Source organism: Gavialis gangeticus, unplaced genomic scaffold, assembly GCF_001723915.1.
Source record: "Gavialis gangeticus isolate Ggan-Ray unplaced genomic scaffold, GavGan_comp1, whole genome shotgun sequence".
Classification (NCBI taxonomy): Eukaryota; Metazoa; Chordata; order Crocodylia; family Gavialidae; genus Gavialis; species Gavialis gangeticus.
Genome location: NW_017728997.1, coordinates 15650382 through 15662371, shown reverse-complemented (window position 1 = coordinate 15662371; position 11990 = coordinate 15650382). Strand labels below are relative to the sequence as shown.

The 11990-nt window shown below is 47.1% G+C and overlaps 1 protein-coding gene across 1 annotated transcript in view; it reads right to left on the bottom strand.

Annotated features, from left to right (window-relative positions):
* The window catches only part of LOC109288829 (cadherin-related family member 3-like), a 37049-nt gene extending 25939 nt beyond the window's left edge, over window positions 1-11110 (bottom strand). The window contains exons 1-5 of the mRNA XM_019504583.1: window positions 11074-11110; window positions 9886-10082; window positions 8699-8870; window positions 8474-8562; window positions 1612-1712 (exon numbers count right to left, since the gene is read on the bottom strand). Coding sequence (XP_019360128.1) covers window positions 1612-1712; window positions 8474-8562; window positions 8699-8870; window positions 9886-10082; window positions 11074-11110 — 596 coding nt within the window. The remainder of the gene's footprint in view (window positions 1-1611; window positions 1713-8473; window positions 8563-8698; window positions 8871-9885; window positions 10083-11073) is intronic.
* Between the last annotated feature and the right edge of the window lie 880 nt (window positions 11111-11990).

Here is an 11990-nt window from a genome sequence, read left to right as displayed (position 1 = left end):
GTTCCCCTATAACCAACTTCCCTTTGAGTTGCCAGTCTCAGAGACAACTAAATCCCTGCTTATAAACTCAGTCTGGCATGGTGGGTTTCCCCTCCCATGCTCCTTAGACTGGGAAACCCTGATGCAGTATCTAGTGAAACACATGTAAGGAGGCATGCAAGAGGGGAGAGGAAAATGTGGTTTGCATCTGGTTGTCTTGCAAAGAGCAGTGGTGTCAGCATGGGGAAAAAGTTTCAGTCTACCCAAGAGTTGCTCTTTGGGAAGGAAAATACTGAAATAGGGGTTTTTGACAGAAAATACAGCAAGCGCAAATGGCTTTTTTATGGATCATGGTTCTCAGGTGCTGAGTAAGTGAGCGAACTCAGAAAAGATTTAGCGGTCACCTTAAAAAGAGGGTTTTCCTATTAAAACCAGTTTTGGAAAAGGAGTGGTTCTCAACTATTTAATAGGCTTGCAGAATGGAAGTCTGTCATGCTGCATGATATATTCCTTTTAAAGCACCAGAACTCTCCTACAGAGTACATTTATAGTGAAAGAGCTATTTTTGCAATATTAATATAGCTTGACTATTGTTCTCACTGGGTATAAACTGAGCATAAAAACCTGCAGGCCGTGGCAGGACTCCTGCCTATGTGTTTAAAGCTCTTCTGCAGGCTTGGATTTTTTTTTTGCATCAGGGATTTTGCCTGCCGGATCTTGAGCCATTGCAGCCCAAGATAAAGCCAAGTACTGACCCTTCCCGATACCCCTGCCACGCACCTCAAGCTGCCACCTCTCCCTCTTCTGTATAACGAGATCCAGGGGGTGGAAGCGGAGCTGATAACAGCAGAATTTTTTATTAGCGAGGGCAACAAATCAGTAGAACAGCTCATCATGGGAAATGGAAAATGTGCCATCGCTTTAAAGTCTTTAGCTCGAGAAGGGATGTCACTGCTGTTGCTCAAAACTCTGCACAGGTTTGGGATGAATGTCTGCAGGTCAGGCAGTCAGACTCGATGGAGAGGTTTGCTTTGCTGCCCTTAAAACTAATCTGTCTCTGCATCTGTGATTCCCCAGATCAGGACATTTCCCATTGCTCACAGATCACAGCTATTTTTAAATCCATTTTTTTCCAGTCTGTATTGGTACTTTTAACACTTGGGACTAAATTAATTAGTGCCTTTTCTGGTGATGGCAAAGGTGTCTCCGGGCTTGCTTCCCCCTGGGCTAAGTAGGCTACCTTCTTAGGATGCAACTTAGTGGCCACCCCCCTGTCCAATGCAGCCCCTCTTGCGGGTCTTTCTACTTCCTTTTACCCCTTAAACATTTTCACTCCCTTTTTAACATTCACCAATAAAGTTAAACATTTAACCTTTGCGGCTAGGCACAGTTGCCCTGAGATGAATTTTGAGACACAGGGCACATGAATCCTATATCAGGAAGAGGCAACCTCCCACTTCTCTGTACTAGCTGTTTTCAGAGGGCCGGCCATGTAGGCATTTAAGTGCTTGAGTGGATTTTGAAGAAGGGAACAAACAGCCCAACACTTTGGGCTCAAGACACTGACCAAGAAGACCGGACGCTGAAAAAGGCTTTGGCCAATGCTATTGTCATTTCCACCTTTATTCTCACCTATTTTCGTTTCCTTCCAGATGGAAAGAGGCTGTTGTAGAAATTGCCCCGGTCTCATCGATAGCAAATTCACTGCTCTCTGGCAAGACCTCCATGGAGTACTGTGAGAAGAGAGCAGCGTTACAAGTACTGCAGCGTACCCACGTCAGCAACTCTTAACATCCAGAATTAAAAAGACCTTACAGCTGAACACGGCCTCCTGTCAGCACAGTCGTTAAAGGACAGAGGTAGATTTGGTTAATAGGGTCACTGACGCTTATACCTACGCTTTAAGCAAAACCTGTGCCAAAATCACCCCATCATGTGCTTTTTACAGTAATTTTAAGGGAACGAAATTCTGTGGCAAATTCTGTAGCGGCTTAGTGCTGCGTCTTCGTTCAGAGCAACATCTAATTGAACTAGGGCTGTAATGAGATGCGAGTGATTATCTTTGACTCGTACAGACGTTTCTGCCATCCTTGTTCACGCTTTGCTCATCGACGGCGCCTCCTTTCAGTGCAGCTGCTTGTGGTGCCAAGTGCGATCCGTTTTGAGGGAAGGGGACTGGATTCTGGTCCATGTGGTGTAGGTAGCAATGGAAAGACTCGCTTTCCGTGGGTAAGGGATGCTACAAGATGAAATGAGGAACGGCAATCACTACTATACTATCGTTAAGTTAAGCTGGACAGGAGTACGGGAAAGGAGGAATAGCTTTATAGAGGCCGGTGAGGTCCTGGGCAACCCTCCTCCCACCCAGGGTGTTCAGTCCCGGCAGGATCAAGCCCTTCCAAGGATGCCACCTCTAGTGACTTCTATGAACTGGGGCATCGGGAATATATTTTGGGGGGTGGGACTGGTGTGGTGAAATCCCTGCCTCTCTTGAAGGGGAGAACGAGCTGCTCTTGATGAGACAAGTGGCAGCCGGTTAATGAGCTGAGGAGGGTGGGGGGGACACTGCAGCTCATCAAGCTGTCATTGTGCAGCCCTGGGGCTTTGCCCTGTTGGTTTTGTTGGTCCGACTTCCTCCCAATGAGCCTTTTGATTCTGCTTGACTTAGCGGGGCTGTTCCCGGGGTGTGCTGTGACCCTGGGCACCACGGCTTGTTGCAGGACAGAGATGGGGGCAGCTTTTCCAATCCCAGCTCAACTGCATCCACTTTCACTAGCTGAGATTCACCTAGGAGGTAAGGTGTGCTATAATCACCTCTCTGTAGGAGCAGGTTTTGCTGACGTGCCATCCAGAACAGACCCAACGGGCTCTGACTGCGACTTGAAGAAAATGCCTCGTGCTGGTCGTTTCCTTCTGAAGCACCGAGCACGCTAATTCAGCTACCGGGCAGGTGCAGGCCAGTATAAGTATAGGTTGTAGCCAGTATAAAGCTGTACACCTGCCAGTATAAAGTAGTTTATCACAACTGTTCTCACTTCCAAGTGGTCAATGACATCCAAATGAATAGGAGGAGGCTTGTCCAGATATGCACAGCGTATCCCAGTGCATATTGCTCTGACTAATGTTCCACAATTCGGTAAAGGCACATGCATCCCACCTGATGAGTGGAGGTGAATAAAGCAACTTGTGAAGCTTAAAGTCATGTAGGGGCAGATGGCGATGTCTTTGCTCCTGTCAAGTCGTACCTTTCGAGAGGATTTGCATGGGGTGGTTTGGATAGGGGTGGTCCTGCCCCAGGCTGGGGGTGGACTCGATGACCTCTGGGGCTCACTTCCAGCCCCATTTCTCTGTTTCCTACTGAACCCAAGAGATGCACGACTGATAATCACATCTATGTATGTGTCTAAAAGCTGCAGAAAGGCACCTAGCAGGATTTTTAAAAGGACCTAAACAGAGTTAAGCACCGGACCTGCTTAGCTGTCCTCTGAGCCTGGAAGTACAAAGGATGTTGTTGAATATTGCAACCCACTGGGCAGCTGTAGTGAACATTTAGGCTGTTGCTGGCATTTAAGCAGCATCCAGAGGATGATTATACAAGACACAAAATGCAATGGCTTTGGGAGAGAGAAAATGAGGCATGCTGAGAAATTCAGAAGAGGCCTTTTCTTGGTAGGGCAGACAGCGAAGGAAGGAAGAGCACCTTCAGGCTTAGCAGGGAGAGCTGGGGTGAGACGAGCATGGCAGAAACAGGGGGAGAGTGAAGATGCACCCGAGCTGGGCTTGTTGGAGGAAACCACCAGTGGCAATATCAGAGCTATGGGCTGGAGCCAAGTCCTGGAAAGCCAGAAGGGAGAAAGTGGGATATTGGAGCCTAATGTGATAGGGGAAAACCTTAAACACCTGCTAGAAGTGGGGGGGTCTTGCCCTGCAGTAGTACCCCCTTTAAGTCACTGGAGCTCTGCATGGGAACGGGAGCATCCATGCCTCGGGGTGATGGCGGGCTCCCTCCAGTACTGAGCCACGTCATACGGGTGGGTAACATTCGGTGCCCGTTACCCATTCCTGGCTCTTAATTTTGGTCCCCAGGGAGGGGACAGCTTGTTTATAGCCCCAGGTTTTTCAGCTTTTATCTCGCACGAGCAAAATTTGGATGGTAGCTACTGTCTGATATATTTACATCTGCCGAGCGGTTGGCATGGTTGCTAGGTAACTTTCTGGCTGGCAATCGGCCGGAGAGCTGAACCGCTGACCCGGATGAACAATCACAAACCTAAGACGCTTGATCTTGCCGGGTTTGCAAGAAGCTCGCTCATGCGCTGGCTTAGCCCTCTCGTTATCTGCAAGTGGAAGTGTCGCAATGCTGGCAGGTCTCGGCTCTTGTATAATTTAAGTCGTGACACCTCTCATCCTGCAGGCTTTTCCCAGGCCGTGCTCCCCTTTGCCCCCCAGCATGTCCATAGGACCAGCCTGGTGATGTTTGCTCCTAATTTTTCAGCATAAATGTCTCATTCAGTCATTTTCTAGTGTGCATTTCAAGAACTGAGTATTAAAGGCTGAACCTTCTCGGGCCAGATACAGGGTAGGTCTGCTTATAATCTAGGCCTTCAGTTCCTTGGAGCAGGAAGGATGAAGAGCTGTCCCGTTGCAGCAGGAATTATGCCCAGGCTGCTGTCACAGAGGTGACCACCTTGTTGCATTGATCTTTAAACTAGCCAGCTCAGGCCCTAGTAAGAGTATAACCACATCAGCAGGGAAAAGAGTGAGCTGCAAAATCTGCCCTAAAAACTTGGTAAATCAGGCTGCCAGGAGCTCTCCCCTACCATGACTCGCCTGCTCAAGCTAGTGCAGTGCCAGCTTGGGTGCATCTGCACCCAGCCAAGAAGAAAATGGCTCTGTAGGCAATGATCTAGTAGGTCACCTGCTCTAAAGCCAAAGTTTTGTCCTAGTACCAATCTGTAGTAAATGCATGGAGTAAATTAAATGTATTCCCTAGTAAAAGAGGAGAGGATGCACAGCATAGAGACCTACTGGGTTGATCTACACATTCATTAATGCACTGTAATTACTGCATGTTAAGTTTAGTACTTGCATAACCAAGCATTAAATCAACGTGCAGTCACTGGCGCTCCTGTGCAGTAGTGCCGGCACATGGGTTTTTATAGATGCTAACTGCGCCGTAGCCTAATACTACTGCACAGTAGCATATTAGCACAGGTTTTGCCCGCCACAGTACTGCGCAGTGTTATTCGGCTAGCATCTCATGTAGATGCACCTACTGTGGCGTAAAGTTACTCCTCCAGAAAAGCATGCTTTACCCCGTCTGCTCAGGACACCAGTGTAATTTTAATCCAGCTTGAAATACAAAGTAAATTCCCCTGTGTCAAAAGTGTTTCTGTATCTTCACCTTTTTGTGCAGCATCTCTGTTTAGGCTGGGCTGCATTCAGGACGTGATGGTCCCCAAGCTTAAAGAGGAAGCTGCTGGGCTAACCCAGCCCCTACGGTGGGCTTGCACCCTGGGCAAGCAGGAAGGGATCTCCACTGAGCCACAGCTCTCGCCCAGACTTCCCATGGGCACAGAATGGCCTGCCCAGCTCCCACAGGCAATGTTTGAAACCAAATGGCAAGCGGGGTTGAAAGCTTTCTGGTGACACTGTTAAGGCTTGTATCCACCCTTCTGCATATATACCATGAGCCCTTCCAAAACACACTGCTGCAGTGAGATGTGGGGCAGACAGGGAAGGAACTATTGCTTTCAAAGAGCAGCAGTCTTGCTCCAGACATGAAGGAGGATGCATTCACTCATCCCCTCTATACCAAAGCCCATAGTGCAGCCTCTTTCACATCCAGCACCATGGCACGCGGTGTGCTTGGGGGATTTGAACACAATATTCCAGTGACACAGTGTCTGCAGTGCTGCCTTTTAAAAATCAGTGATCTCCTTATTGTTTTTTCCCCTACTGATTTCATTCAGCAAAGACCGTAGTTTGACTGTACGAAGAATTGGGGATTTCCAAGTTCTAGCAGGGGATGTGTTTGCGACGAGATCTATTTGGTTTGGTTTTGGAGGTAAATAATTTGAATTAGCAAAAGTTTATGGGGGGGAGTTGTTTGGTTTTGAACACCACAAATACATTTGAATGTATTTCTAATTTTGCGTAACAATCAAATGCAAGCTCTTTTATGGGAATTGAGAGGTGATTTGAATATTAAAACTTGCACAAGGCCTTTTGAAGATGGGAAATCGCAAAGGAGCACGGAAGTATGTGTCCACTTGAGGTTCGGTGGAAACGGTGACCGCTGCGACTAGCAGTGATTGGCTACTGTATGTTATGAACTACTTTGCCATCTTGTGGATGAACTAGCAAGTGCTTTGGCAGCACACTTAATTTGTAACCCGTTTACATGTGAGCTGAGGCCTACAACACTTGAGCATGTGCATAGGTCTGTTATTGCTCCATTAGACTTCTGCTGAACTCAGGACCCTGCGCTCGGATCTGCTCAGAACAATTGTCTAACCAAGCTTAAAGGTACCAAAGCCAAACTATCATTATGACCTTCGCTTCGTTTACTTTCTCAGCCGTGGAGTCAGTGACAGCTGTAGGGTCAGGTCTTGTGCTGGGGGGAGGGTTTCCAACTAAAGGGGGCAAGAAAGAGCAAAATATCCCATAATGTAAGGCAGACAAGGTTCTTTGGGGAAATCTGATCTCTTTTATTTGACCAACTCAAATAGTTGGAAAAAATTCTTCTTTGCAAGCGTTGCAAAGAAAGCTTCCTTCCAAACCTGGAAAAGAAGAAAGAAACTTTCTTTGCAACGCTTGCAAAGAAGAATTTTTCCAACTATTTGAGTTGGTCTAATAAAAGAGATCACATCCACCCAAAGAACCTGGTCTGCCTGTGTCCTTAGACCAGCACGGCTACAACCTACACCCATGACGTACGGTGGATTTGAGCTCCATTCCTTGCTGTTTTTATGCGTAAACAAAGGTGGTTTTCAAATCCCTAAATTTGGCTTCTGTCCTGTGAATCTCTCATTACACTCTCATTTACACAGTTGTAAACCAGAGCAGAATAGGCCTCGTCCTACTTTCAAAGGAGCCGCGGGAGTTCACAAAAAAAAAAAAAAAAAAAAAAAAGGTTGGTCTGAATCAGTTCTTGGAAAATATTCTCTCCAAACACTTCACAATGATTTGAGCCCAAATTTCTCCAAAGAAATTAAAAAAAAACAAAAACAAGGCCTACACCATAATCTCCCTTCTCCTCCCCCCGAAAACTTTGAAGTTTAATTTCTATTCTATAGCGAAGGAGCTGTCAGCGTGTTTGTTTTATAGCTAAACTGTGTCAGCCTTTGAAGATTGCGGTTTATAATTAAAATGCTAACAGTTCCTTAATTACAGGCATGGCTGCAGGATCATTCACTACTGTGTAATTGTTTAGCCTTCTGATGAGGAACACAACTAATTATTTTTTTCTGTAGCATCTTCAAATAAAACATGCTCTGTTAGGATCTGATCGCTCCGGTTCTAGCACCCTGACACATCCACCTGCCAGGGAGACGTGCCTCAAGTGAAGCCCAGTTAAGTCACCTCTCAGTGGGCTCCTGGAGCCTCTTTAAGTCTTCTCTTAGACTTAGGGTTAGCTCCCAGGTCAGCGGGGGCGGGTTCGATTTGAGGTGTTGTATCTAGACGCTTTGCAGGCTGTGTTGTCTTATGGGCAGAACAGGGAGGTTGGGACACCAAGGCCTGGGTCCTGCCCCGGGGATCTTTGCCTGAACAAGTCACCTTCTTTTCCCCATGTGTAATGTTGGGATAACAGTTGCGACACCCTTTCCAAAGTGCTGTAAGGTCAAGCCCTGGAAGATAATAGTGTGAGTGGTGGTGTTATGTAGGTGGTGCCTGTCCTCGTTTCCAGGTGCCCCTGGCAAACATTTACACGGCTATCTGTAACAGGGTACTGATCCAGCCAGCACTTCCAACCCAGCAGGAAATAACAAAGCAGACGTCGCTTCACCCCTCACACAGAACTCGGGGTCTAAGGGCAATTTGTAAATAAAAGTGACCTTTCCGTCCCGTGGGGGTTGGACTGAATTCGTGGCAGAAGGCAGGGCAGGTGCCACACTTTCATAGACAATGTCTGATGAAGCAGGTTGTTGCTTATAAATGCTCATGTCTCTCTGAACTAATTAGTATCTAAGGTGCCACCCTGCTCTGCCTTCTGCCTGACTTCAGGCCAACCACCTCTGTGACCATGGCAGGACATGAGGCATGTGGGGCACAGCCAGGCCCTTAGTTGTTAGACCCCATCCAATGCCACACAACATGGGCTGCCAGTCAGAAGGCCCCAAAATACTTGTGGATGAATGCTGCAGTCACGGGGCATTGCCAGCGATGACAGTGTCTCAGCAAGCACAGTGGATCTGTTTAATTTACAGACATATTTGAGTAACTTTGCCATAAGCCCACTAACTTTTTTTCCCCATCTATGACTGTAAATTACCTTCAAGGCCTCTTCTTCTGGATCCTGGGCTATGGCTGTATAAATGACGGTATGTGCTAAGGTGTCCTCTGCAACCCACACTTCCATCACTGCAAGACAGAAATTAAATGAGCCCAGTCTCGAATTCGGTGCTGTAACTCTCGGGCTGACTTGTGCTAAGACAAGATCGGGATCGGATCCAGCAACCCATGCCTGTTGAATGCTAGGTGCGCGAGTGCTTTGTACCTCGGCCGGGCTGAGCTAGGGCACCGGTGAAGAAGGGGGCTTCGTTGACATCGGAAATCTGCACGGCGATCGTCTGAGAAGCTGATCTCCCCACCATGTCTTTCACCAGTATCACAAGCGAGTAAAGCGCCACGGTTTCAAAATCCAGCTCGGGCAGTGTTGTCATCGTTAGCTGGGACCAAGAGAGGAAAACGTTACAGAAATAGAATAAAATGTGCTCATTAGCACAAAACGCTAGAGCTTATAAACCCTTGATCTCCTGCATTTTTTTATCTGGCCCCTCAGGAGGGCCAGGGAAATGTTTTAAAAAATGAATTATGGGCACGTAAAATCAGGCTGCTTTATTGCATTGTCTTTCCAGCTTGCGCACACAGCCAGTGGCAAATACAGTAGCAGAGTAGACACACGGGACCAGGAAAAATTAATGAGATTTTTACCATTGAGAATAATGAGAACAGGATTAGACCTCAAACCAGCATCCTCAGTGTATCTGCTCATTACGTACTCTGTGCCATTTCTGTAGCTAATCACAGTCAAAGCTATGGACAGGTAGCAATTTGAAAATTGTATAACCAGAACGCTGCTTGTCTCATTTACATTGATGTATCTATGTAATCTCTGTGTTTCAGTCCTTTAGTGTTATTTTGCTGTGAAATTGCTACTCTCGCCTCAGACTGACTGCCCAGCTCCCCCCCCCTCCTCAATGAGATGAATAATTTTAACACAAACAAGCAAAGGAAGGAAGGAAGCTCAACAATGGGTAACGATGGAATAATGCAGAAATAGGAAGGTAGATTTAACTTTCTAACCCTTTGCAAAATGGCAAGATAAACCCGAACAAGGGTAATTTGCTCTGTTCTCTGTATGGATACCCAGTTTCACTGCACCATATATTTAACGGGATCGTTTACTATCATCACTGATGCTTCAGCAGATTATTGGCAGCCTGTTTTCTAAAGCAAGTGTGACCATGACCAGTGCGTGTTTCTGTGTTCATTCAGATGACGGCTCCTTGCAGCAGAGGTTTTGAACTTGTTGCTTCTAAAAAGGCAGTTTAATGTGTTGCTTTGGTCTTTTACAGCTGCAAAGAGGTGGTCAGCGTGTGCCAGGTGGCAGAATTGTTGCTCTGTGCTTTAAACGAGAGACGCTTGTTGTGGGGCATGACTAGATGCTTGGGACACACTTACTTCCCATTGATTTGAAGCTTTGGGGGTGATGATAAATGGATGCACGACTGGGCTGGCATTCGCAATAACCGGCTCTCCAACGAATGAACCGGGAGGAGATGCGGTGACGGTGATGGTGGTAACTACCGTGTGCTCTGGTGCATTTTCTGCCACGGGGCTGGGGTTCACAACAGTTAAACTGAGCAGTGCTAGAAAACCTACGAGAGAAGAGTGCAGATGTTGATGTGTTTTATAGAAAAAAAATAAAATAATGCAGCCCAATTTCTCTGGAGTCCCCAGGGCTTGGGGCTAAAACTTAGCAAACAGGAACGGAAGTTAGGCTCTGAGGTCAGTCCTGTCTCTGCTGATCCTGCTGTCAGAGGACCCCTAGCAAGGCGGAAAGCCATGGAGAGCAATGCTGCAGGTTGCATTCGGGTTGGACACTGTCCAGGGAGTTTTCAGGTCCCGAGGCACAGAGGCACTCTGAAAACGTGCTAAATGGATTTTGCCAGTGTTGGTCCCCCCGTAGTTGGCTGTGACCATCAGGGCGGATCTGGCAGGGCTAAGTGAGTCTGCATCTAGATATCGCGGGGGCAATCCTCAGGGACGGATTAAAAACAGTACAAACTCAAAGCAAACGGTAGCACCTCAACTAGCTCTGTAGGAGCCCAGAGGCATTGGCCAAGGCTGCCTGCGCGTCGCGCACTGACCTGCCCCGTAGCAGCTCTGACCCCAGGGGAGAAGCCAGCAGCAGGACTCGAGAGCACTCCCAGCAAAATGTGCTCCTATCCTACTGCTGCAAACAGGGCGTCCTAATCCTGGTCTACCATGCCCTCGGCATGCGTGGTATTACTTTCCCCTCGGGGAAGGCTGGGTAGCCTGGCCGGACTTCCACGGTGGAATCCACCTCGTGCTGAAATGATGAGTGCTTCTCCAAAAAGGGACGCACGCTAAAGGGGAAAAGCAGCCAGCCTTAGGTGCGTGGGCAGGGCCGGACCTGGGGCTTGTTCTGGGGGATTTGGACTAGCTCTAGATTAGCCAGGTCGTGCCGTGTGTGATTGCTCATGGCTTTCCTAGGTTCTGAGAGTGCTTCTCTAAATGTCCTTGCCTCTCAAGTTTCAGCGATAAGGCCAGACTTTTCCTTTTATGTAATGGAGTATTTACTCAGTCAAAGCCTGTGCAATTACACAAGAGATTTCCTACATTTACCTGCGTGCAGGCAAGGACCGAGCAGGTTCTTCCTCATTGTTTGATGCACTTACAAACATAGGCAGGCAAGGTTTGATGAGTTCAGGGGAGCACGTAAGCATGATTTAAATTCACAAGACAGTCTAGTCAGCCCAATCATGTGTTGGCTGCACTCACAGCATGGCTAATAGTAATAGTAATAATAATGTTTCAGGGGTATTGGTTGTAGCCATGTTGGTCTAAGGATACAGGCAGACAAGGTTCTTTGGGTCAATCTGATATCTTGTATTAAGATAACTAAATTAATTGGTCACACTGACCCAAAGAAACTTGTCTGCCAACAATAATATTAATAGCCACCCTTTCCCATACAAAGTTGCTCTACATTGCAGGGCTTATAGGTTGATTAGAACCAAACTATCCAGCATGTCCTACATGTAATTGGATCACAAGCAAATCCACTGTTCCATGGATATTACCATCCTCTTTTACCAATTAGCTGCCAAAAATATGGATTAAACTCCCCCGGTGGAAAAGCACGGCGCAGATAGGATTCTGTGCTCAGTGAAACGATTCCTCATGAGTTGTATTTGATCCCAGCATTTCTATTGCTTTTCTATACTTTCATGGAGGGGGTTGACCCTGTGACCCAACTTTTGGTATCCTCATTCAGGAAAGTGCGACTGTTTCTGGAGAAGGTGCTATGCAATACGAGGTCAGCCTGACAAGACTCTGCCTTCTAGAGATAAGAACCTAATTCTGTGAGACATTGATGTGAGCTCTCTAAACAGTAGCGCAATAATTAAATGCTAACTGCGTTTGCACCGAATTTCTCCAGCTGCCGGTGTAGTCAATTATGGTAGATTAAATTAGATGTAAGCCGACAGGACGCAATCATTTTGAACTGAGCAAATCAATCAACGCAAATAAACATTATT